At 50.6% G+C, this 27,154-nt stretch overlaps 1 protein-coding gene across 5 annotated transcripts in view; it reads left to right on the top strand.

Moving 5' to 3' along the window:
• Positions 1-27,154, top strand: part of ZFHX3 (zinc finger homeobox 3) — a 244,773-nt gene that overhangs the window by 179,465 nt on the left and 38,154 nt on the right. For all 5 annotated transcript variants that reach the window (XR_009448889.1, XM_059667592.1, XM_059667593.1 and 2 more), the window contains exon 5: positions 21,632-21,739. Coding sequence is in view for 4 of the 5 variants with exons in the window: in XM_059667592.1 (XP_059523575.1) it covers positions 21,632-21,739 (108 nt within the window). In the remaining variant the exon portion in view is untranslated. The remainder of the gene's footprint in view (positions 1-21,631; positions 21,740-27,154) is intronic.

Raw genomic sequence — 27,154 nt, 5'->3', positions numbered from 1 at the left:
AAATCAATGGGTCTTAAAATGCAGCATCGATCTCCAGTTAGAAGTTTGAAGGGGAAAGCTGTAATTACTGCACCAGAAGGTAGTTTTTCCTCTTAGTAAGTTCTGGGCAGAAAGAAGGCTCATTAGGGCAGCGCTTCGGAATCTGAGTAATTAGTTTAAAAAGTACTTTTGTGGTGTTATTCCCTTAGCTAGAAATTATTGGAGTCTTCACGGATTTATAGCTCAATTCTGATAAGATGGGATTTATTGTTGTTTGGGGTAGAAGAACCTTGATACATAATCGCCCGGGTGAAGAGGCAGGGAAGCATGGACCAGTCTTGGGGATGAAGAGTCCGTTCGGAGTGGGTGGGGCTTGGTTCTTACATGATTCCTGCTGTTCGCTGACAGCGTTGGACGTGGCCAACTTAGAACCTGGTGGGCAGCCCTGTTAGACCACCCAAGTCCAGCCTTGTCATCCCTCAGCTGAACAGGCATACGCCTGGAGTTAAAGAGGTGATTTTCTTGGCCGAGTGCATGCCGACATGACAGGGTTGGATGTAACACCGTCATCTTATGTCACCCAGGTGGGTCTGCAGAGGGTAAGTTCTGTGAGGGCAGGAATGTGTCCCTCTCGTCTGGTTAGGTTCACAATGCCCAGGACCTGGCAAATTCACAGGTTTTGGTTTAATGACTTGGCAAATAAATAAATGAGCCCATAGGCAGCTCCTCTTTTCTGCCTTAGGGAGAGAGCTCTAAGCTCTTGTCTCAGCAAAGAAAACCGCCCCGGAAGCTCTCTGTCCGGTTAGATGACTGGAGCAAGGACAGCTGCCATTCTGCACATTTGCCATTGCAGACAAAGCCAGAAGCACCGTCCTAAAGGGACTGGTTTTTGCTTCCATAGGAAGCAAAACGAGGCCATTCTCCTTCATTTTTCACTGTAAAGAAAATACACAATGTAAAACGACACTTCTAAGTCAACCATAATCTTCCCGCCGTGGCACAGTTCTCTCTGTCCTGGCACATGACCGTCCATGCCAGGGTAGTGCTCATGGCGGCCAGGTGTGTGCAGGAGTGCTCTGTTAGCAGAGCTGGGGTTCTGATCCTCACTGGAGACTCGAGGTTATCCGTGCTCTTTCCAAGAGAGGCTCTTTGGGGCGCGCAGGCCACGTTCATCTAGAGCCAGACATCGGGCAGAGCAGTGGTTTGTAGCCTTTTATCAGTGGGGCCCTGACTTCTGAAAAATGAAAGGGAACTTAAACCTAATATACAAACGATTTTTTAAAGATATTTATAACTGTAGTTATTTTTTAAAAACAAGAATATGACAGAGTTGACCAACATTTGGGTCAGGGTTGAGTCATGGAAGGTAGTGCAATGGTACAGACTGAGCCTTTGTAATTTTGGTTTGGTTCTGTTTACACAAATCATCACTCATATGGAAGCAGTCCTGATGGCAAGGGTGTTTAGCAGGAGGCCTTGAACTCCCAGAAGAATCTTCAATGAAGCAGAAATGGCCGAAGTTGTTTTACTCAGTGGTCCACACAAAAACTAGTGAACTTGGCCATTCACATTAATGCCGTGGCCTCCGGGTGTTACCTTTGGGCATGCATCACAGTTGAGTTTGCTTTATTAGTGTATTAGTGTAGCATTTAATAATAACCAGCCACCTAATAACCAATTTAAAATGAAATTGGAATTAAAAATCTGTGGCACCCCCGCAGCATTACGGGGCTCCCTGGAGAGCAGGCAGACCCGTGGTGCACAGGAAGGCTGCCCGCGAAGTGCACTGGGACCCTGGCCATTGGCTGCTCTTGTGGGAAACATCACCGTGGTGTCGAGTGGCTGAAGGGCCCCTTGCTGGGTATCTCCTTGTCACCCACGTCGGTGACCACTGCGCAGAATGTGCAGCCCTTTTTGTTCCATGTGCAGAGTGACTGTGAGTTGGGAAGGTCTTGGCCTCCCCTCGGAACCTCTTGCCTTCCCTCTGCTGTCTGTCTGTCACCTGCCTTGGTTTCTTCAGGACTTGCCTCTGTCCTGTGAATATGGAAGCTCTAAAGGTCCATGTGGGAAAAAATGTCACTTTCTATTTTTAAACGAGAGGAGATATTTCTGCTGTTTATCCTAGGAGCCCGGAGCGGTGCTTTTAAGCAGGGAGAATGCTGTCCCTGGGCCATGGCCTCCCCAGCCCCGGGGCCCTGTCACTGCTCTACCCAAAGCCGCTATGTCCCCACCCTCCATCTGCCTTTCACCAACTCCCCTTGCCTGTTCCCTCTCTCCTTCAGTTAGATGTTCGCGCTTGCAAAGTCTATTAATAGCACTAGCACCGTTGAGGGGAGTAGTGATTTTCTTCCCTTTTTAAATTTAATTTATTTTTGGCTTTTAGAAACAAATCTGGAATAATATTTCAAGTTGCTTCCTTTCGGGGCAAATTCCAGTGAATGCTTCTAAGCATGTCTTGGGGGTCAGGCATGCCCTACGGACCCTCACGAAGCCATGGGCACATCAGCGTGTCCCCTCTTTGTAAGGTGACGGGCCTGGTGCTCACTCCTCATTGGTGGGGCGCAGCTCTGAATTCACGGCTCGTGGCTCCCCCACAGCCTGTCGCTGAACCTTTTCTGAAACAACCTGCCTAGAGACACGTTGCTGCCCAGAGCAACATTTTCCCTACTTGGACTTGACAGTGATCGAAATGCTCCTGAAACGACTTATTGTAGGCATTCCGAGGGCCACACGTGTGCGTCAGCCGGTGGTGACAGTGGGGTAGGGACTCCTTTTCTGTGCTGGAGCGGGGGGTTTCAGATGGGCAGGCAGGTTTCCACACAGACCCGTCGGCTGCAGGCGGTGAGTGAGGTGTGATCAGAGGTGCAGGCAGGACTGTGGATCGGGAGGCGCGGGGTTCCGGGAAGGACCCCAGGCGGGCAGAAGGCTCCCGACTGTGGTTTGTGTTTTCTGGAGTACAGTCCGGAGTCGAGGCTGGACACCGTATCATTCTTGTCCATCCCGAATCTGGTGGCTCTGTCTCCTACCCCTGAACACCCAGGGAAGCGAGTGGCAGCCGCTGGCCAGGAATTGATTGCATTAATTGATATGCCAATAAGAGAGCTTGTTACATCCGCCATTGGTTAGGAGGCCAGCTAACAAGTTCGCTGATCAATGGCACCAATAAAGATTTCATCCATTAATGAGCAACATGGTAATTAATGTTATCCACGAGCCAATTAGCCTGGTTAGCTAGTGCCCGGTTTGCAGTGCCGAAAGTGGGCAGCAGCCGCCCTGCCGGTGTGGAGGTGGCTCTTCAGCAGCATCCTGGGATGCGAGAGAGCCTGAGACTCCGCAGGGCCATTCCAGGTGGAGAAAGGGAAGAGGACGCGGGACATTCCAGGCCCTGGCAGAGAGGCAGGCGTGGTCCCGCCGGGCCCCACCCTGGAGGGCAGCCGTGCCCTGCGTGTCCCCACATCTGCTGGGAGCAGAGCGGGACACATTTCTCTTCCTGTTCCTTTGCCTGCACAGCTTTCCCACACGGGTCTCCCAGGGGCTGTTAGGGCCGTAATGGAATGACTGAGTTCCCGGGTCACTCCGTCCCAGCTGGGCACGCTGTCCCCAGAGACAGCCCCGTCCGCGGCTCACACGCATTGCCCTGAGCTCCTGGAGGGCGGGCCTCGGCCTCTTCTGGGAACCATGAACGAGTGGTAAAGTAATTAACATCCCCCCCCCCCCCCAGCCCCTCACCCTTGTGTTTCATTAGGAAGACAAAGCTTGCTAGGATGGAGAAGGAGAAACAGATGATTTGAAGCTCTGCCTGCCCCCCCCCCCCCGGTTTTTTTGCAATGACATCAGTGGGTTGTTTGCCAAGCATAACCTGGCAGCCGGCGGCTCTGCCTGACGCCTGAGATTTCTGGGGACCGTGCGGCTCGCCAGCTCCAGCCGTGGCAGCGTGCCAAGGTGACGTTCTGTGACTAAGCAGAAACGAGGGAGAGAGAGAGAGGGAGGAAGAAGGTATGTGTGGCTGGGGAGCTGGGGGAGAGAGTGGTCCCGGGTCTGGGTGTGGCATGGGGAGACACGGAGGTGTGGCCTAGGGCACTGCTCTAGAGGGTGGGGGTCAGGGGAACGCACCCACAGGCCAGGCGGGCCCCTGTGGCACTGGGTTGGGGTGGGTGGAGGGGGAGTCCCATGGCCACAGCCATAGATGCAGCCTGCGAGGTGGCTGCAGGGTCTGACTTCAGAGGGACCCGCATGAGCCAAAGTGAAGGTGACGGCCCCGAGGGCCTGAAAGACCGAGAAGGAGGCTTTATGGGTTGGCCCACACGCCTCAGCCGGCTTCCTTTGCATTGTTAGGCATTGACCCTCAGAGACCCCTTGTGGATTCCCTAATTGAAAATTAATACTAGATCAATGCCATGGGCAATTTGCATATTGATCATAAACAACTCTGAAGGCACCGAGTGTGCTGCAGATCAATAGGGCTCCTGAGCAGGCTGCAGAGGGAGCACCTCCCAGTACAATGCGCCGGGAGAAAGGTTAATGATTTGGGAAGTTCCTGACTGCTCAGTGCAGGCCCGCCCGCCCCGCACAGCGTCCACAGGAGCCATCAACAGGGCTGGGCAGCCTCCCGCCCCCGTGCAGGGAGGATGGCTGTGCTGGTGTGAGGGAGGGGCTGGCCACGAGTGTTTTCACAGTTGCCTTTTTTGGTGATGGATGAAGTCTTGGGGCAGTTTATTCTGGGACGTGTACTGTGAAAGGCAGCAGCCAAGTTCTGGCTCCAATACTGGTTCTGGCCCCTTCCCCCGAACACAGTTTTGATGAATGGACGGGAAGGAAGTGGGGAGGGAGACACGGCCCCTGCCCACCGCCTCCTCAGGCTTCCCACTGCTGTGGACACAGCAACGGCAGCGTCACTTGAAGCAGCGATGGGCTTGGCCCGTTTTGCATCCTGTTCCATTCAGCTCTGAATTTCTGGCTTTTGTCTCCTTGCCCATCACCTAAGCTCCGCTGCTGCGCGCCTTCTTGTTTCAGCTCTGGCTTTAGTCCTTGCCTTTCTGGGCTAGTGCCGGGTGCCCCCCCGGATCCCCCGCAAGCCTGGAAGGGTGCCTCTAGGTGCCCTCACCTGCTCCCCTTCACTGCTCTCCCTTTCTGCCTCAGGCCCAGGTCTTGTCCACGGGCCATAGAGACAGTGTGTGGACCAGCTGCCTGTGGGCGCTCTGGTTTTAACACAAAACCCCGCACACTCGAGGGCTCTCTCGGAGCTCCCAGGTGCCGGGACAGCTGGTCTGAGGATGGGGCCACAGGCAGCATGAAGAGATCCGCCATGCCTGTCTGCCGGCACCTCGGTACCTGCTCCAGCCCCGGGATGGGGAGGCGTGCGTGTCATTGGTGGGGAGACACCTCAGCCCGTTTAAGAAAAATAAAGCCCCCGCCTCCAAATCCACTCTCGCAGTAGGAAGAGGTAGCATAAAATAGCAGCCCTGTGAGGCCACGTGACTGTATATGGTAAGTTAGCGGAACGTGATGAAGTCATTGAGGTGGAAGGCAGTGCAGTTTCGGGGCAGGGACATGCACTGTTCGGTCACAGACTTCTCTGTTGGAGCTGCAGCCCCCGGAGCCCCACACCCTCCCCCTGAGCCGGGTGCTGTCTCCAGCGTCTCAGGAGATGCTTTGGGCCCCCTGGGCAGGGGGCCCTTGGGTTCAGGCTGTCAGAAGGGTTCTCGAGCGGCCACAGGCTGTGGCAGAGTATGTTCAGGGCCCCCCACCTTCCTCAGGGCCAGCCCTCACCCAGGAGAGGCAGAGCTCAGGGAGGTTTGCTGTGTCTGCATGTGCAGGTCCGACAGCAGCCTTTCCCGGGAAGCCCTCCAGGGCCGCCGTGGAGAGCGGGGAGGCTGCTCCTCACACACGCACCGCTCTGCTAAGGGGCGGGAGGACCACAGTCCACCCCAGATCCCATTCCCAAGGAGGGTGGGATCCCGGCACCTCTGCTGGGGGAAGGGCTGCTGAAGAGGACACCTCGTTCGACTTTCCGTGGGGCTCCCTTCTGTGTTGGCATTGCCTCTGGCCTGACAGTGGCCTGAAAGGCCTATAGTACGTGCTCCCCAAGACCTGTCCGTGCTGTCTCTGAGCCCTTCCCTCTCCGCTCGCTGTTCCTCCAGCCCCCCTCCTCCCACCTGGGCCTGCGCGCTTGCTGCTCCTCTGCCCGGCAGCCTCAGTGGCTCCCACCTCGCCCTGCAGGTCTGTTCCCATGTCACTCTCCCGAGCTCCCCACATGAAGTACCCCCTGGGCTTCCTTTCGTCCCCTGCCCTGCTTACCCCTCCCTCTCCACAGCTGGCTTACAGTCGGTTCACTTGTTTAGCTGCCGCTTGTCTGCCTTACACTCCCACCTCCTTCCTGTCCCCGTCACATCCCTGGGAAGCAGGGACTCTCCTTGTTCACAGCTGTGTCACCAGTGCTTAGAAGGGAGCTGTATGAGTACATGTTGGGTGGGTGGGTGCGTGGATGGGTGGATGGGTGGGTGAGTAGATGGGTGGATGGATCGGTGGGTGGGTGATGAGTGGGTGGGTGGGTGGGTGGGTGGATACGGTAGTCATTAAGAGCATGGGCCTGACAACAGTTGTTACTTGAGAGCCAGGGGACCTTTGCCAGTCATTGAACCTCCCTGAGGCTCAGTGTCCTCATCTGTGAAATGGGAGTTCTAATAGTATCCTCTTCAGTTGAGTGGCAGGTGCATACTACCATGGCTATGTTACTACTCCTATTTATTATCATTAGATACTAATGTCTCAGGCAAATGGAGGCTTTCTTGGTGCATGACACTGGCTTTCCAGGCCAGGATCTTTGCCAGGAAGGATCACCCCGGCAGGAGGAAAGGAGAGTGGCCAGCATTTGGTACTGATCAGTCCCACTGTGCTAGTCCCTTTCTCTGCCTTTTTGCAATCAGGGCATTTGAGATGGAGTCAGAGAAAATGACGCCCAGGCTGTAGGCGCCTGGGGCAGGAGGGGTGACCTGGCATGGAGCATGGGGAGGGAGGTTTGGAAAGCGCATGTCAGCTTGAGCGGGGCGGGTGTGGCCGCAGCCTGGCAGCCCCTCAGACAGTGCTGGGCATCCCCGTGCATGGGATCGCATCATTACAGAGCCTTTCATTGACTTGGCTGCACTGTGCCGATGAGCTGAGGCTGGGACAAGAGCACATAATTGAGGGAAATAAATTCCCATCACAGGCCTGGCTGCTGCCAGGAGGAAGCGCCCACCCCCTCTCGGGATGCCTGGTGCGGTGACTGTTTGTAGTTCTCTTTCCCCTCCAGAACCTCAGGCACTGGCTGCAGGCCAGTGAGTGGCACCTCTCCAGACCCGCCTCTGTACCCCCCCCCCCCCCGCGCCCTCCCCCCCCGAGGGCTAGGAACCCGCGGGGCCTCCTGCACACACCTGTCCTTCTCATTCAGCCCCTCCCTTTGTCCATCTGCTTGTTCACCTTCAGTCCTGCCCGCGCTCTCCACATAGATCTCCGTGAAGACGGAGAAGGGCAAGCACTGGTGCTGCCTTTCTTAATTGAAACTGCATTTCATTCATCTGGGAAATGAGGTAGGGAGGCTGGGGCAGACTTTTCCCAGCAGCCCACGATTCCACCCCAGGCCGGGCTCCGCGGCCCAGCGCCATGAATGCATAGCAGCATCTTAGTGGGGAGGAGGGGTCGATGGGGGAAAAGAGGACCTGTCATACTTTCAATAAAGTGTTGTTGTGTCTGTAATACAACAATAAAGATGAATCTAAAAAATATCTTAAGGAAAGAATTTAGGAACCAAAGTCGTTTGCATAAAACCACACAACCAGCGACATGGTTTAACCACCATACAACAATAAAAATAAAAATGTCCTGCTGCAATGCATTTTCTCAAAACAAGGAAATTCGTGGCTCAGGTCACCAGAGCATCTGCTAGTCCTTACTCATCAGTTGTTTATAGCAAAGAGATATATTTTTTTTCTCCCCCAGTGTTTTCTGGGCCTTAAAAACCATTTCCTGGAATCCCGACAAGTCGGCGTGCAGCGTGGACTGGCCGGGCTGGGAGGCAGGTTGCCTCAGTTACAAAGAAGCCTGGGTGGCGTGAAGCAGAGTAGAAAAGAAATGGAGAGCCCTCACTTGACACCCTCTGACCCCAGCCGGGGGAGCTGAATGCTGGAGAGCCAGGGCTGAAATTGCAGTCACTTTAGATTATTTGGAGCGAAGAGAGGCAGGGAAAAAGGGTCTGTTGACTACAGGAAGCTGAATTCTTCCTCTGCGGAAAAGCTTGTTAGTGGAAGGGGAAAAGCAATTACTTGCTTTTGCTGTTCTCTGCGGCGGGGACCTGGGGCTGCCACAGCCCCTTGGCCCTCACCCTGGATCCAGACTGTCTGACAGGCACCGCCCCAGCCATTGGGAGCAGCATTCCTGGGGTCTCCCCTTCCAGAAAGCACAGGAGGAGGAGGAGGGGGAGGGGGAGGGGGAGGGGAGGGGGAGGGGGAGGAGGAGGAGGGAGGGGTAGAATGAGAAGGGGGTAGGAGCGAGCCAGCTGTGGCTTTTCCTTGTCTTTAAATGTGACAGGATTTTGGGTTCCGTGTTGGCACTGGGCAGGAAGTCAACAGTACTCTTCGCCTGGGAGCATGGCTGTCGGGGTTCTTGGGGGCTGGTGTGTGACTTGGTTGGTTTTGGTGAGCCCCTTTTTATCCCTGTTATGCCTTTTGTCTCACAATGTAAAGGAAAAGTAAATATTGCTTTGAACAACCATGGTGCCACTGTTAGAATCCATTTGCCTGGATATCCCAGCTCTAAAGGAGGAAGATTCTAGGGGAGCTCGCTTCTGGGGGGCAGGGCGCCAGGCTTCACCCTGCAGACTGCCCATGGCTTCTTTCTCTGCTTGTCTGATTGCGGAAGCCCCAGGACAGACTCTCCTTCCCTCCACAGCAGCGGTTCTCCACCTGTGGGTCGCGACCCCTTTGGCGGTCGAACGACCCTTTCACAGGGGTCGCCTAAGACCATCCTGCATATCAGATATTTACATTACGATTCATAACAGTAGCAACATGACAGTTATGAAGTAGCAACGAAAATAATTTTATGGTTGGGTCACAACATGAGGAACTGTATTTAAAGGGCCAGCAGGTTGCGAACCACTGCTCCACAGCCAGTGCCTCTCGCCGCCCTCCTCTGGGTCACCTCGTTGTCGGCTGAGAGCACTGCCCTTCTCCAGGCCTCTTCTAGTCTGTAACACAGAGGACTAGTGGTCAGCTCCCCCAACCCCTCAAAACAGAGGCCGGTCCCCTGGTGACCAGGTTTCGGCGGCCGTCCCTCCTCCTTCCTAAGTCCATCTTGCTCAGGGTTATGCTCTCATGCCATATTCTTGCTTGGACTCCCCTGCCTACTTTATATTTTTTATATTATGTATATCCTTTTTATTTCTCTAAAACACAGAAATGTCTGATTTTGCTACCTTAATTGTATTAAGCTAAATGTTACACAGCTAGATTTTCAGTACGTTGACCCATTCATCTTTCCTTGCATATGTCTCCATTCTCAAATTATTTCTCTTTAAGGCTCGGTTTTCTGTCCCTTACTTTCTCTTGGAACATTTCCTCTTCTCCCCAACCTTTCACCAAAGCTTTGAGTAGTTGAGTCAGTTCACAGACGCCTTCAGACAGAAATTGATCTGTTGTTTTTTTACCTGCCAAATATATATTTAATTTTAAGATACACTCTGTTTTACAGTTTCCTGTTGGTTATTGTCTAAATCAGGGGTCCTCAAACTTTTTAAACAGGGGGCCAGTTCACTGTCCCTCAGACCGCTGGAGGGCCGGACTATAGTTTAAAAAAAACTATGAACAAATTCCTACGCACACTGCACATATCTTATTTTGAAGTAAAAAAACAAAACGGGAACAAATACAATATTTGTATTTGCATGTGGCCCGCGGGCCGTAGTTTGAGGACCCCTGGTCTAAATCCTCCCTCCACCCCTGCCCCCTTCATAGATAAAGATGGTGCTTGGTAAGTGAGGAATCATTCTTTTTTTTTAATTTTTTTTCGTAATCATTGGGGGAGCTCATCTTTCAGGTCGCACTTTCCAGCTACTTCTCATTCACACCTTTGGCTTGTTTTACTCGCTTCCTCAAAGTGAAGCAAAATGGCTACTTGGTGCAGGTTCCTCTCCTTATTCTCTCTGCTCAGGATCCATATTCACTTAGAAAGAGTGTCCCCTTTTGGAAGTCTGTGGAGGATTCTGACTTACGAGCTCCCTGTTGGGGGTTTCTAATATTTTCTTCAGTTGCAATATGCACACAGAAGCATTTAAACATCCAGAATTACTTTTTAATATAACCGTGTGCTACAGATTTCAAAGGATCCCTATTCCTACTGTCCTGAGTGCCAATTCCACGTCACTGAATTGCACTTTCTGTCCAGACAGATCCTTGATGACTTTCTCATCTTGTGGCAACATTCTCTTTCTCCTTGGTTCATGGGCACGTTTTTTCAAATGTTCCCACCATTAAAGAGTATGGGTATGAGTCTAGAATTTAAGTTATTTTATTGTGTCGTTTGCCTTGATGACCATGACTGTGCGTGTTGTACTGTGAGATGTAACACAGTATAAGTTTGGGGGTTGGGGGGTGTAATGGGATATATTGCTTTTAAAGGGATACCAGCCTGTTCTTAGGTCTAAGAAACCTCTTACAGGAAAAAGAGCTGAATAGATACCCACAGAGGCCTAAAGATGAGTCTGAAATACAGTTAGCAGTCGCGGGGGGTTGGAGGAGGGGCCGCTGCAGCTAAAATCGCTGAGGAGGAGCAGGCGTGGTGGTGGCGGCGTTTTTGTTAAACCCTAGAGAAGAACATTTCATAGTGCAGGATCCAGCTTTTACAAATACAGATGCATTGCAGTCAACGACTGGCATAACTTAGGAAGTTTCTGAAAAGGAGGGAGGACATCCAAGAAATGTCTTTCTCTCTTTGGGTGCAGAACAGTGGTCCAAGGTGCATGACAATGACAGCAGCTCAGCGAGTCCACTGCTCTGCCTCCCATTCCTGCAGGAGAGCGTGAACATAAGCCTTGGATTTCTCTGTGCCTCAGCTTCCTGCTCCACTTTCTTTGCAATTTCCTAGGAAACGTCAACTAAAATATGCTGCTTCTGCTGCCTGGTTGTTTCAGACCGAAGTGCTTTTGAGGACTTGATGGTTTTGGAGAGGGGCCCAGCTTTTGACATTCCACACGTAGACACATCCTTACCCGCCTCAGGTGTGACCGTGAATGCTCTTGGCAGCCGCAAGCTCTTCACCAGGCAGTGAATTCACGGTGGGCACCTCATGGCTCCCAGCATGCTTGCAGGTGGCATGTTCTAGGCCACCTCCAAAACAGAGTGCGTTACTGTTGTTTCTAAATATGTTTCTATTGATTTTTAGAGAGAGAGGGAGAAGGATAGAAATGTTGATGAGAGAGAAGCATCATCCATCGGCTGCCTCCTGCACGCCCCCTACTGGGGATCAAGCCCTCAACCCAGGACATGTGCCCTGACTGGGAATCGAACTGGTGACCTCTTGGTTCATAGGTCGCTGCTCAACCACTGAGCCACACAGCCGGGCCGGAGTGCATTTCTGTCCTCGCGGTCCGGAATGTGCAGCACCGTTACACGCACAGTGATCCCCGTGCACGCCTGCGTCTGCCCAGCGAGCACAGCTGAACCGGCGCTTTTCTGCACGCAGTGTGGCCTGCAGTTGGCCCGATGTCTGTTTCCCAGATTTGGTTTGGAAAGTGTAAGCCTTTGTTTGTGCTTTGTTTTTATGAATCAGCTTGTTTTGCCAGCTGTGCATGTAAGTGGCTTATGATCATAGAAAACGAAGCTCATTGACAGTCAGCGCCTCACTCTGCGTCCACTGGTGGGAGTAGACTAACATTTCCGCATGCGTTCTGTGCTTCCCGGGCGCCAAGCTGTTTTCTTAGCAGGCGAGAGACCCTTCAGGCTCTGTGGGTACAGAGTGAGGCCACAAACCGGCTGGGAATTCAAGTCTCTTGTTGGTGTGGCCATGTGACTCAGGCCTCTGGAGTCATGGCTTATTTTTCTCTGTTGTGTGCTGTTTGTTTTGATGGCGAGAAACTAAATGTTCACCTTTTTCTCTCTCCGTTTGCTTTTTGGCATATACTCACCCCAAATATTCCATCATTGCCTTTGACATTGTCAAAGCGTGTCACGCCGAGTCTGCTCGGCCGCCCCCCACCTCTCCTCCCCTCACTATCATTCCCGTATAGATTGCATCCATCAACCTTGACGTTCCCGTTACAAGAACCATCCCACAAGGTTTCACTTATACCCATTAGGTTCTAATCACCATAATCTAATATCATTTCTGATACATCCTGTTCATTTCCCATACACCTTCATTTGTAGACAGATGCTTAAGTACACTTACAGTCCTGCCTGCACTTTTTTCATCCATATGTTTCCAATGCTTTCCAATTAAAAAAAAATAAATTAGGAAACAGCATAGATTTTTTTTTTTTTTTTTGCTTTAAGCATAAGATTTCTCTCTGACAAACCAAGTCAGTTTTGACTCCGAAGGAGATACCAGTCTCCTTTAATGGACACTGTTAATTTGTTTTCTTACAGCCTTCCTATCACTCACGGGTGTTCATCTGTCTTGTCTTCTCCCCCCGCCGCGGAAGCCGGGCAGTGTTTATTTCAAGCAGGGTGTTATTGAAAGACAGATGTTTGTGGGATTGCTCAGGCCTCACACCTGGAATGCTAAAAAGCTTTCAAGCAGATCTGTTCGATTGAAAAATGTCCCTTTCTCTAATGGAGGGGGCTAGGAGGGAAGTGGTACCCTATCAGAGAGCCTTCCCGTCTTCACTGCCCACCTGGTCATGAACCCTCAAGTCTGACAGCACATCCAGACTCCTTAGATGATGCTCCCGACTCCACAGAACCGTCTGCTCTGATGAGCAGGCATGCAGGCCCTCCATTGGAGACCCTCCTCCTCCTCAGCCTGCTCTTTTCCCCTTTGCCTCTCAGATGTTCTGTGGCTACAGGCATGGCCGTTTACTGTTCCCTCCTCCCCTCTCTCAGTAGCATACTGAGTTATAGGCATTATTGTCCCCCACTACTTTGTTTTTAATGGGGGGGGGGGAGACCACCCTTCTTGGTTTCAAGGTCCTTCTATTTTGCATGCCTCTTCTTTCCAGAATGTTCCAGTTTGGTGTGAGGTTAGACTGTGCAAAATACAGCTTGAAAGAAAGGAGAAAAAGAGAAAGGGGCTTGTCAAAATGCATTTGTTAGATCACGTTTTAAATGAAGTACAATTGAAGGTAGTTTTTGTCCAAAGAAAGGAAAAACCCCTGCAAATCCGCTGAGCTCCCCGAGAGCGCGCCTCCTTTGTCGTCGCCCTGACATTGAAGTGTAATTTTTCATGGTTATTTGGACTGGAAAATGGGGGAGGGGGGAGGGGAGAGATGGGCCTGCGATTATTTCCCATAAATGACAACACAATCACATCACGCTCCGCTACAAACATGCTCGGGGAATTTGCCTTTTTCACATTTCATGTGTGAAAGTAACAGCAACCATCCTGGCTCGGTGCAAACGCAAGGGGCCTAATCCCTCTGAATTCCATTCCCTTCAGCGCTGGGACCAAGCTGCGCTCCTTGTTCAGTGTGGATTGCGACAGCGTCGCAGGGTCCAGTCTGTATTTTACAAACTGGAACGCACATCTTTCAGTTCCTGAAAAAAAAATCCTGTGAACAGCCACCAGGCGAGTCAGCGACGTCTCCGCTCCCTTGTGCTTTGTTGCCTCACGCTAGCTTTTATCCTTTCTGCGGTTCTGCAGGGGGCAGCCCAGGTGCTTTGCTAAGAACACAGATAAATGGAACTTGTTGCAACGCTGGCTCGAGGCATCTCCGCCCTTTTTCTCCTCTCTTGACCCCCACCCACCCCCTTAATTCTAGCTCCATTTTGACAAACTGTTCAAATGACCAAGTGGCCTTGCCCGGAAGAGGGAAAATGGCAGGACCGGTCCCTCGCCGCACAAGGGCAGCACTTTTCACTCGGGCTCCGGGCTCCCTGCTCTGGCCGCTGTGCTGCGCACACGGAGCATGCACGGCCCAAGGAGACTTCTCTCCCGGAGGCCCACCCCGGCCGGCCGGCCGCCGTGGAGCCAGAAAACACTCTCTGCTGTCAGTGCTCAAGTTAGAGGTGAAGTCCCGCCAAAAGCAAATGGAGAGGCTCTCCCGGGAGTGTGTTCCTGTCCAGCCTCCGGGCTTTGCAGCAGGGGCTGGGCGCGCGGCTGCAGCCTTCCCAGGCTCCCCTTGCCACACAATCCCCATTTTTCTTGTTTCTATAAACAGTGGCAAGATCTTCAAATATACAAAAGCATAAATGGTCTCTATTCTCCAATTAGTCATTTTAATAATACCCGGGGTTGCCTTCAGAATGTTGATTCTTTTAGCCTGGTGCCAATGCCAGGGCTGGGGGACGGAAAGAAGGTGGGGGTGGGGGTGGGGGGGGGTGGCCAGGAGGCCAATTTCTTCAGTGTCGGGTTTTCCTGCAGCCTTGCTTGGCAGCCCCGTGGGAAGCTGGCAGGCCGCCACCGCCCTTCAGGCCGGGTCCAGAGGCTCCAGGCGCCGCTGCCCAGGTGTAGTTGGTAAAGGAACACCTAGTGGTGAAAGGAATTCTTGTGGTAAGATGATCACTTAAAGAATCCACGTGAAAAAAACTCATCATTGGAGGAAGGGAGTGTCTGATTGCCTACTGTCCTCCTCTTCCTCTCCTGCTCTCGACCTCTGACCTCTCAGAGGACTGACAACCATTTTTTATAAATGCCATCTTAAAACAAGCGGGGAGCAGTTTGGCCATATTTATTATTACTTTTTACAGAAGACCGCCCGGATGGGAACATTCCCCACAGAGCCCCCAGCAGAGCCTGACCTCGCGCCAGCTGGTAGAGAGGGTCCTACAGGACGGCCAGCCTGGCAGTGCGTGCAGATGGCCGAGAAAATGGAAAATGCCCAAGACAAGGGGGACCTGGAAGGGAGACCCCCTCTGCCCTGCCCTGGCCTCTGTCCCTTAGACCCAGAGCCAGGGGTCCCACTGGAGAGGGATTAGAGCGAGGCCTGGGCAAGCAGGTGCAGGAGGCCAGTGTGCCGGCATCCACGGGAGCATGTGCTTTTCCTGGAACGCCTTGGGCTCTGCTGGTGCAACGCACTTCCAAGGCCCGCGTGGGGGAAGGTGGGAATAAATGAGTGCGCCAGGCTCGGAGCCCCGCCTGCTCCCCGTCCCCCCACCCCTACCCTCATCCTTCGCCCCTTTAAGGTTTCCTGCCTAGACTATAAGTTGTATCTCAAAATGTCCACTTACCAGTGTGGATTTGGATCTGGGCTCTTTGTCTTGGGATTTGGCATTAATCTATACCTTATTAAGATGTAGAAAACAGAGTTTGCCAGCAACTAAAAATAATATTCAGATGATTACCCACAGAGAAGTTCCAGATAGATCTGTAAGTTCCTAATGCCACATACATGCACGAAAACATGTAGGCACCTTTTAGCATGCTAAGCGTAAGGTGTGTGAAGAGAATAATTTACATCTGAGGTAAGCAAAACCGCCTTGATTTTTTTAAGTGAGAATTTCTGGGGCTGGATGTTGTCCATCCAGAAAACTGAATCGCTCCAAGCCACCTCTCAGGCAGCTGCCGGCCACACTATCGGCTGGAAAGACACTCCCCCCCCCCCCCCCCCCCCCCGCCGCCAGTTGAAAAAACCATGGAGTGAACATTTGTGAAAGTGTGCAGAGGAGACCACTGCACCCTCGCCTGGCCGTCACTGTGCAGTTGGGACGTAGCCCAAGGCAGAGGGAGGGCACCTGTGGGTACCGCCACAGCTTCGCCACCCTTCACCCCTTCCTCCCCGGCCGGAGAGCGCAGACAAGACTAGGGCTACCGAGGAGTGGGAGCAGCAGGGCGCTGTTCATCCTGTCCTGTTACAAGTTTCTATTGTAGCAGAATTTTAATGCCCTGGACCTTAAACTAAGTGCATTTAGCAGCCGTCTTTCATATCGTGGGTTTGATTTGACCTGTATTTACAAAATAGAGCATGTGGATTCTGTAGCATGTTCTAAGCATCAGAGGTCTCCTAAGGGTAACCAAGTCTGTGAGGGTTGGGCATGCTGGAGTTCTGGCCCCATTTTCCAGTTGTGCCAGCCAATGCCTCAGGACAACCGATTGGCCAAGGGGTGCCCTTCCCGGAGGCTGTAGCCACAGAGCCCAGTGCCTGCACAGGAGTTACGGAAACAAGGGGGCAAGACACAGTCGCGGAGTTCGTCCTGCTGCCCACTGCAGAGACCCCGAGCAGAGCGGCCGCTACCCTCCGTGCCGCCCCTGCTGGTCACAGTGTGCCCTGCCTTTCCCGCCTGCTTGGGGGGTTGTCCTTGGTTAATTAGGTTGGAAATGGAGAAAGGAAAAGCTTTAACCCTATCTTAAAAGTAAGCCGGTTGGTTATTTTGTTTTTCAAAGAAGAGGTCCTATATACAATTAAAACTTGTTTCTGGTAAACCTCATTCCAGGAAAGATGAGCTTTTAACAAAAGGCTTTTGACAGCTGCAGGCTATTTCATTTTTTTTAATGCCGAATGAAAAATCAATACATTTTTCTGGGTTATACATATTCAGAACAGGCCTGATATTTCCATTATAATGGAAAGTGGGTGTCTGTGCACATCTCGCCTGTCAGAGCTGCGCCACGCATTTTCCAAGCCACTGCTAAATATTTCAAACCTGATTTGATTGTGGTTCATGACAGCTAATGTTTCTCAGCTCTTGAGCCTGCCGACAGGCAAACGCACTTTATTTCAACCCCACCCCCAACCTCGCTTCCCCCCAAAGAAAAAGGAAAGAACAATTTCATTCTTCAGGGATCCAGACTGGTGTATTATTTAAGAAATGCGATCGCCTGAGAGCTTTGGGTACAGACACCCTGATAGAAGAATTTCCAAATTTCTTTCACATCGAGGCATTAAGGGGCTTTGTCAGGTTTGGGGGAAGGTTTGAATTAATCTACATTATCCTGTTAAGAGTTCGGAACAGAGGGACTAGTCTCAGTCATTGATTGACTCCCCCTCCTTCAAGTCTGTAAGCGATTTGTAGATACACCCAGAGGACATGGCACTCGGCCCCACTATTGGATGAATGGTATCATTTTCTTAGCAACTGGCCAGTTTTCGTGGGTAACACATTCAGGGAGCGTGCGCAGTGGGGCGTGCCGGCTTTCTGGCTTCCTGATGATGCCACCTCTATTTTTGCTTCTGCCTGGTGCTCCTTCCCCAAACCGCTTTCCAGGTTGTTCAAGAAATGCTTGCACATCTCTCTGGGGTCGCCAGTCGGCACACCCACCTCCTTTGGGAGCAGAGAGAATTCACCACCAATCGGAAATCACGCACTCATCTTCAGCAGCATGCCAGGGTTGTTAAGAGAACAGTTCACATTTGTGGTCAGCAAAACCTTGAGTGAAGGGTAATTTTCTGGACCTGTGGTATCATCACCCCAACACCTTTGCTGCCCTAGCAACCCTCCCCTTTTGAATGTATTTTACCTGCTGAGATTCGTACACCTGAGGGCTCTGCCTTAAGCCGGGGGACATGAGTGACATGAGTAGGTTGGGTTTGGCTCGAGTGCTGTCTGGGAGAAGCAGTTGTAAAAAGGAGGTGGTGATGGAAATAGATTTTTTAAAGGCCTTCAGCCAGTTTTGCATGTACGTTGAAGGGACACCAGGAAGACCTCTCAGTTATTCAAGATTTGTTTCTATTTCCCCAGCCCTTCAGCATAAAAATGCATCCAAGCAGGGGGGTGGAAGGGGCTAGTTTGAGGGCTACTGTCGGGTGTAGCCATCCAAGCAGCTTCTGCGGGGGTCTTAAAGGAACCTCCTCTGTCTGGAATGCACTGCCTGCTGCCTCCTGCCTCCTGCCAAGAGCAGGCCGGGCAGAGGGAGCCGAGATGACCTTCTCACCCTGGGCCTGGCTGAGCCCTCGGAGAGCATTCCTGCTGCATTCTGCTGCATTCTGAATATTATTAAACTCTTCGGGAGAAGATGGTTTTGACTTGTCTATTTCAGTGTAAAAATGGCTTGGTGACTGTTGTATGGGTTGGTGAAGAAACAACTTTGTCTTCTGAAGGAAAGACAGGATTTTCCAGATAAAACTAGATTGTCGGTCCATCAGGTCTTTACTTGTTCCCACCATCTGTCAGTAGCTGATGTTATAGAAACAGTATTGACTTCTGTCATGACCCTGGCCATTTGCCACTGACTTCATGGGGGGAAAATGCAATCTTGATCTGTGGGGAGAAACCTCCTCTAGGCTTGGCTGTGCCAGCATGGGTATCAGATACGCATTCCTGAAAGGAACAGGCCAGATAAGCAGCCTGGGAGCTCTGAGTGTGGCCACAGCTCTCTGTGTCAGAGCCAGATGCCATCACATTTCTGGTTCCCACATGTTTCCAGAGCAGGGAGACCAGGCCCCTCCCAGGGTGCCCGAGGCCTGGGTCTTAGTGAGTGAGGTTGCCTTAGGCTTTTGAGGGCCATAAAACATACCCTGTCTGCAGAGCATTGTGAGCCCAAGCTGTCCAGACAAATTCATAGTTTGCATCACTGTCTTTTAATCATTTCTCTACCTTTATTGGTATTCAGAGCTCACAGTTTTCTGGTTACTGACAGCCTGGGCTTTCATCCATTTTAAAGAGCTATTTTTCCTCTTGCTGTTGATGATGATGGTATAAAGACAGATGGTGTAACTGCTTATGAATGTCCTATTTTATTTCCCCAGGACCAGACAGTTCACTCGTATATTACTTCCACATGCTCAGGTTAGGCGGCCCAGACAGTGTCTGCCTCCTGCAGCTAGCTGCCCTTCTAGGCCTGGCCATGCAGAGGGCGACACCTGTAGGGCACAGGTGGAACTGCAAGGAGCTCCTGCCTGGCTGGCTGGGACCTGGTTTTTTGGCTGGAGCTGAGGACACTGCTCCCTTGTAAAGGCAGATGGCTTGTCCAGGAGTCCCTTAGGCATTTCTTCTTCCACCAAGCGTATAATAGTCTTTTAGTGAATGACACACAGATGATATTAAATCTAGGAACTCGAAAAGAAGACTTGATCTTTAAATCTTAAAAAGGAGGGGGAAGAAAGAGAAGCAAATCAGCACCTGGATTAGCCTCATTGAGACTCAGCTGCCGTCACATTTCTGCTTGGAGTAGGGCGGGGAGGGAAGAAAACAAAAGCCCACGTAGCTCAGAGAGCAGGGACTCCGGGAATAGTCACAGAGCACCGTGTGGTTCCCTGCTCACTGCATCAGTGATGTGCTTGTTCTTCAGTCTGTCTTTTGAATAGATATGGTCACTCTGGCACTGACCCCAGTTCTTTGGGCCTTTCTAAACATGAGTTCTTAACTCCGCTCAGTGGCCCAGGAGAGAGGCGCTGGCCTTGGACACGGCACCCCTGTGGGCAGATTCCTTTTCTCTTCCGCAAAGCAGCACCTTCAAACACTGTTCACACCACGTCAGGGCGCTCTCCACTTCGGTGGTGTCAGACTGTCCCCATCTAAGGTGATAGTGTGTGTGTGTGTGTGTGTGTGTGTGTGTGTGTGTGTGTCTGAAGAGCAGAGGCCATCGAGCCATCTCTTTGCATAATCTAATTAATCAAATGTACCAGTACCACAGATATTTTGTGTCACCAGATGTAAGGGCAAATGAGTAGATTTTAAGAGACTAGCTGCGTTGGGTAGACCAGCTTAGTAATATCAATGGGCTAAATGCTAGCATCACCATTCAGAGATGGATTTTACCATTATAGCGCTGAACAATTTTATCAAATGCCTAAAAATATGCATTGAACAGCTGCCTGGAGATAATTAAGACGGTAAATATATTATAGCATGTAACCTGCTTGTTTTTGCTCTACTAGCACTTGTGTGTGTGTGTGCGCGCGCGCGCGCGAGAGAGAGAGAGAGAGAGAGAGAGAGAGAGAGAGAGAGAGTTTCTCTACTTAATGAAGTATAGTGTTAACGTGGCTCTGTATATCTGATTGACTTCAAACCATGCTTGCTTGATTTTTCTCTATTTGAACTAAGTGTAGGTATGGGGAGAAGATGTTAACTTTATGATACAGTAAGGAAAAAGGAGATGTAGAAATTATACATGGAGTCCTCTTAGTTGGAGATGAAAATCATCAGTATCTTATTTCATCCGCGTTCCCTGTGACGGCCTCATAAATCCCCTGTTGGAAGCAATGAAGAAAGAATGTTCCTTGACCCATAGTTCAGTTTCCAGTCCTTAGACTTCCGTTGTCTCTCCAGGAAGAATTAGGAAAATCTGACTCCAAATAGATACTTCTTCCCTCAAGTGTTTGATAAACTCTCTGAGGTCAGTTTACTCTGAACGCCTTTGACTTCCATCGTGAGATAAAATTTAGAAGCTATTTTCTGGAGGGTTGGAGAGTATGACACCTTGCAATATTGAAAAGTGGAGTTGCAGTTGGAGGGATGGACCTAGGGTGACACTGGACAGAGCCCCAAATCCACGATCCTAGATTGGACCCTAATACCATGTCCCTGTGGGTGTGGTCTGGTACCGAGCTCAGGTGATGGACATGGGCAGCCAGGAGCTTACGGGCTGGTACCCAGGCAGTTGTGCTCTTCCAAGTGCCCTACGTGTCAGCATTACCCGCCATGGTTTGCCAGCCTCATTCGTTCACTGGCCCATTCCCAGTGAGTATGTTGGATAACAATCCAAAGGGCCAGGAGAATGAGAGGGACATGTCTCTCCCCCCGCAACCCCCCAGCACCTGGACTGTCTTATCCTCTTCCCCACATGGGCAAGTGGCATTTTACTTTGATTAACCTGCTGTTGGAAATGACCATTCCTCTACCTTCACTAAAGCATTATGTGTTGAGCTGAAGAAAATTCCCTTGGTTAGTTTTAAACCAGCAGTGGGTAATGAATGGAATAACTTCAAAAGGAAAGTATATGATTCTATTAGTTTTTTCTCCTTCTTGCCACTGACACCTGATGTGCCCACAGATGTCATTTTCTAGAACTCTTCACATTGATGAAATCATATGACTGATATTTTATGACTCTTCAGAGTATGAATGACTATTTTAAAAAAAAAACAACCTCCTGCTATGATCTGGCATGTGTGCAGGTACCTTGAGGCCTATGAGGGGCCAATGCTTGAGTCGAGTCGCATTCAGTGCCAGGACGCACTGGGGTTGGAGCCAGGCAAGAAGCTCCTCTTTTGAACCTTCAAGTGTAAAATTTTGCATTTTCAAGTGTAAAAGACTTCATGCAACTTCAGGAATTTGGATGGAGTTATTTCTTCAACAGGATTGGCTTTTCAATAAGAAACACTCAAACGAGGCATTCAGAACCCTCTGGAAAAACCTGTCCACATGTCCAGGGCGAGTCCCACTCGCGTGCCGGGTGGCGGGAAGGACAGCCCCACTGCTTGCCCAGGCCTCAGCGTAGCCATGGCGGCCGGCCTCGGCCCACGGGGAGGCGAGGAGGCACATCATCGTGTCTGTGTCTTGTGGTTGGTAATTCTTTGGAGTAGGAGCCCGGAGTCCTTCACCTTCTGTCGAGTTTTAATCGTTGGCGTATTTTCTCCTTGTTTCAGAAGAAGCCATTGAAGATGTTGAAGGGCCCAGCGAAGCAGCTGCTGACCCAGAGGAGGTCGCCAAGGACCCGGAGAGCGGAGGCGAGAAGGACCAGAGCAAGTGGACAGGTAGTGTGTGCGCTGCGCTGGAGCCCCGTGCTCCTCCCGGGACGGGGGAGGCTGCCTGGCAGGGAGCAGGTGCATCCTTCAGTCCCCCCGGAAACCTTGGCTCTGCGCATGCTGGAGAATTCTGTTTTTGCCTTTTTGAGTGGTCACCTTCCTTCTCCTTCTATTCTGTTCTATTAAGGAACTTGTAAAGGTTTTATAATTGGCCCCCAAACCATCTCGTTTACTAGCATCCAGGGGCCTGGCTGTGTTGGGGGCTTCCGTGTTTGTGAAGTCACATTTTTCAGCAGCCCCTCCCTGTTGTTGGCCCTGGATGTGGTTCTTTCTCTGGTTAAGATCGAGGCCCCTACCCCACCTGCTCCATGCCCAGCAGAGGGATTTGCCATGTGGAACTTGATCAGGGGTCACCCCAGTCTCGTAAGGAGTCTGTGGTGAAGGGTGGGCTTCGCCCTGCATTTGGGGCCTGGGTAGGATTCATGTACCCTACCCCGTTCCCCAGCGTGAGCACCCACACCTGGAAATGCACCCAGAGGGGAGACAAGGCAGTGCAGCCAGGCAAGAGGCCGTCTTACCAAGAGCAGAAGAAATGGAAGAAGTCAGGAAAGGAAGTGCTATTTCTGGAAAAGCTGGCGTTGAGAAAAGGGAACTGGCCATCTCTCATGATGACCGGATTCCTGTACTAAGAGCAGAGACTAAGAAGAAAAGCTTAGGGTTTCTGAGGAGCAAAATCATTGCTGAGAAGACTTATCGGGACAGATAAGTCTCCCAGAAACCACCACAATAATTAGAGGAAATGATATGACAAGCAGCAGAAATTAATTGTGCTAAGTCTTACTGCCCCCCATTATTAATATTGTAATATTCAGGATTTTTTTTTTTTAGAAAATATTTACCTTCTGGAGTCTGTATTGGTTGGGCCTTTGTTACTTTTCCAGGCATGACTGTTCTTAAATCATGTTCAGTGTTGGCCTCCACTCTTTAAACAAGATACAGAATCTTGGAGAGAGGCCAGAGGACAGCAATGAAAATGACTGAAGGCTGAGAAATACTGCCTCTGGGAAGAGGCTGAAGAAATCAGGGCTATTCCGCCTGGAAGAGAGAAGCTCGAGAGGGAGATAACAGCTTCCAAAGACAGGGAGGGATGCTGAGAGCGTGGACGGCGCACCAGGTGGACTTTACGTCCACGCTGCTTGTTGTCCCCTTGGAACTGGGCTCTGGGGTGTCCAGGGCCGGAGCTCAAGATAGCGCTGAGGGCCAAGCATCAGCACCTTGGGGAGGTCTGTAAGAACAGGAAGTAGGGTATGGACGTCTGTGCTCAGAGGCCCTGAGTGTCGGGGAAGGATCATCCTGTGTGGCTTCGCATGGACCAAGACCCCAGTTTTTGCTGTACTATTAAAGCGTGATCTAGACCAGCGGTTCTCAACCTGTGGGTCGCGACCCCTTTGGCGGTCGAACGACCCTTTCACAGGGGTCGCCTAAGACCATCCTGCATATCAGATATTTACATTATGAGTCATAACAGTAGCAACATTACAGTAGCAGCAAAAATAATTTTATGGTTGGGTTACAACATGAGGAACTGTATTTAAAGGGCCAGAAGGTTGAGAACCACTGATCTAGAGTCAGACTTTGCAAACAGATAGCAGTTAAACATATCTGCCCGGGGAAGAGGATTTTACAAACTCAGTTTGAAGACTGAGTAACCTTTCAGATGATCTGTCCTTTGTTTTTATGATTTGGGTGCCTGGTTTCAGATCCTGGTTCTGCCACTTACTAGCTCTGTGGCTTTGCTCCAGGTACCTTACCCTTTCCAGGCTTCGGTTTCCTCATATGAGATGGTGATTAAAAACGGGACTCATTTCCACAGGATAGCTGTGTAGATTATTTGAATATGGGAGTCTCAGAGCAGTGCCTCACATATAGTAAGTAAGCTCTATAATAGGAAGGTTTTTGGTGTTGTTTTTAAATTTAATTAAATAAGATTGGGAGAACTAGTCGCAGTTTCTCTTCCAGGCCTCCCATAGGGACGTGAAAGGCGCCAGGCAGCATGTGGCTTCTGGGGATGTTGAGAAGCTGGGAACAGTATATAAGGATGTAGTGAGGTCATGCAAATGATCTTTGGTGAATAGTTTCCTGCATTCTGTATGCTAAGGACACTAAGAAAACAACAAGAAGTAATTGCCACTTACAAAGCACCTACTGTGTGCCAGACCCTTTGCAGAGTTCTTTGTATATGTTTCTCTAATCCAGGGGTGGGGAACCTTTTTTCTGCCAAGGGCCATTTGGATATTTATAACATCATTCAAGGGCCGTACAAAATTATCAGCTTAAAAATTAGCCCGCTATCATTGATCAAACATTTAGTTAACTCTTCCCTAATGCCTTGGCAGGGTGAGACCAAATGATTTTACAGGCCTCATGCGACCCACAGGCTGGACATTCCCCCCCTGCTTACACCAGTTCAGGGCAAGCTTGACTGAGGGTGGTTCATTTGAACCACATTCAGGGTGTTTGTGGTGCAGTGGAAGTGTGCCTTCACAGTGTTATGGACACGCTAGGGAGCCCAGAGCCTGCTAGAAGACTCAAAACGAGCACCGTAAAAATGAATGTCTTTAATAAGACTCCATTTTCTTGTTCGTTCATTCATTCATACAACAGGCCACCCTTTATCTCCAAAAGATGGAGACGATCCAGGCAAACAGAGAATGAATGAGTAACTCAGAGGTGCACCTTGTCAGTTGCACAGCAGTAAAGAGAGAAGGGAAAATTTTGTCCCAACTCCCCCCAGAAATGATCCTCTTTTGACCTGGAGCATAATTTTGTCTCTGTTGTCCGAGTGTGTAATGGCAGGCTTTATTAAAGGACTTGGTCGAGCTGATCTTGGGATCGATGTGGGAGCCAGCCACCTCTTCTGAGCTTGCTTTGGGATCTTCAGCATTTTATGAAAAATGTCTGCGTTTGTTCCATTTACTCCCTAAATTGAGCTGTTCCTATCTGATTAACTGTGATGGGGAGTGCTTCCTCCTGGCAAATAAATAAATAGTGATTTCACAATTTGTACTGCTGATTAGTGGCTGCTCATGATGCAGATTAATAATATTTCAAATGGGCCTGGCTAATTGGCATTTTCTCAGCTACTGATTATGTAGTTTGGGGGGTTTGTGCAGGAATCGGTAATCTTTACTAACATTTTTTAGTTGGCTAGTTTCACATTGCAATGGGACTCCTCGTTTCCTTTTTGGTGTCTCTTAGTGGCCCTCTCTGGGCTCCTTGTATTTAGCAGGCAAGTCTTTTTTCTTGAGTGGCAGGAAGACAAGCAAGGTAGTGGTTTGAATCGCGGCAGCGTCAGTCCCCCACGGTCAGTGACTGGGTCTCTCCCCACATGCCGGACACTGGGTAGAGTTCCACTGATCCACATTCTGTGAGGTTAGAGGCCTCGCCTCCAGGACTGGAACACTCCAGGGGGATTTGGGGACCACCCACCGCCATGAGAACGCTCTTACTGAGACCAGTGCTGCCCATGGAACTTTCTGTGCTGGCAGGAATGCCCTGCGTCTGCACTGGACAGTACGGTAGCCACTAGCCACGGATGGCTGCTGAGCACTTGGAAGGTGGCTAGTACCCATGAGAAACTGAATTTTAAAATTTTATTTAAATTTAATGAAATTAAATGTAAATAGCCGTGTGTGGCTGGTGGTGAGTCCAGCTATAGATGACAACCCCGAAAGAGTGCAGGCAGGTGTGACTTTCGGGTTATCATGAGGCTACATTAGCTCTAACCCTGCCAGGCACCGCTGGAGTGTTCACACCTGTCGTTCCCCGCAGGCCTGCCCTGAATGGCTCACAGGGACTCAGGTGTGCTGCCCCCATAGCCCTTGGTTGGCTGGGTGGGGCGGGGGCTGCTGGGGCTGCATCAGTTGCAACTTTATCTGTTTTGCGACCCTTTTCTGTGTGTGCCATGACGTGAAAAAGAGTTGGGAAGCATTACTTGATATAGATTCTATACATTATGTCATTGATTCTCACCCCCCACTCCATGAAACAGATACAGCAAGTAACCAGCCCCCTCTGCCCACCATTTCGCAGATGAGTAAACTGAGTCCTGGAGCTCAAACAAGTGGCCCAAGGGCATGCGGACAGGCCCAGATCTGCACACTGGCTCTGCCACTTACTCTGCCTTGGGTGCAGCCCACCCCCTCCCCGCTGTGCGCAGCACCCCGAGAATGGCACAGCTGATCATTTGGTCTAGTCTTCACTTCCTCCGAAGCCTGAGGAAGGAGCAGCTCTCTCCTCCGTTGTACAGAGGCAGCAGGGTCCCCACAGCCCCTGCGCATTCCAGTTGAGTGAGCCTCATATGAATCAGAGCTGTGCTCATTCCGAGAGCACGGGCCAAGGGGCGGAACTCTCTAGATTGGGAGCCGTGAGGAGAACAACCTTGGTCAAGGGGCTCGGCCTCCTGGAGCCTTGGGTGCCTCACCTGTAAAATGTGGACGAGAGGCGCCCACCAGCACCAGCCTGGCTTCCGTGGTGGCGAGTGCTGGCACATGGACACGCCCTTGCGGACACTCAGGGCTTGTGGGCCGGCAGAGGGTGGGCACAGGAAGGTCCCCTAATGCACAGTCGTCTCCACCGCCCAACTCTGTGGTTTTGCTGTGAAATGTGAGAGTGGTCCCTTGTTCTCTTTAGCATGTGGATTTGAATGTGTCTTCTAGATTGAAGAGCCCCCAGTGTCAGCCACTGAACAATAATTAATGCAGTGACTGTTCAGTCAATCATTAATTGCTATAAATTAAGTGATATACAATTAATGTGATGCTTTATCACCAATAATTAGGGGAAAAATTGAACTCTTGGCAAAGAATCACAGCAAGATGGTTATTTAAATCCTGAGCCGCTATGGTTTCCGGCAACAGAGCACTAAGTCGGGTCTAGTTAAGCTAATTTGAGACAAGATGAGTAGGGGTGTTGGCCCTTTAAAAACAAACAAAATGGGGGGAACAGCCCAACTTACACTAACACTGCGATAATGCTTCAGAAACCCCTAAATGATGCCCCGGCTTATATTTTTGTAGCATTTTGAGTTAGAATTGTGGTTGGAGTGCTGTTTTTCTAGGAGAATGCCTCGAAGGGTTTTTAAACCCATGATGCTCACCTAACACAGAGCAATTAGTGCAGCGGAGCGTCCCTGATTGGAATCTGTGGAAGGTTGCTATTGAAGGAGGTATTAATGGGCTGGCAAGGTCTGGGCGACTGTTGGGAGAAGTGTGTTTATGGAAGATGGTGCTGGCAGGCATGATTTCAATTGGATTTGACATGTTTAACATAAATGTGTAGTGTACCGCTCTCACTGTATCTGAGTAATTCCTGCAGACCCAATGCCTTTCTAATTACTGAAGTTGAAAAAAAGCAGGTCAGGCA

Source organism: Myotis daubentonii, chromosome 15 (assembly GCF_963259705.1).
Source record: "Myotis daubentonii chromosome 15, mMyoDau2.1, whole genome shotgun sequence".
NCBI classification, from domain to species: domain Eukaryota; kingdom Metazoa; phylum Chordata; class Mammalia; order Chiroptera; family Vespertilionidae; genus Myotis; species Myotis daubentonii.
Note: the sequence above shows the minus strand (reverse complement) of the source record. Positions and strands in the feature narration are given on the sequence as shown.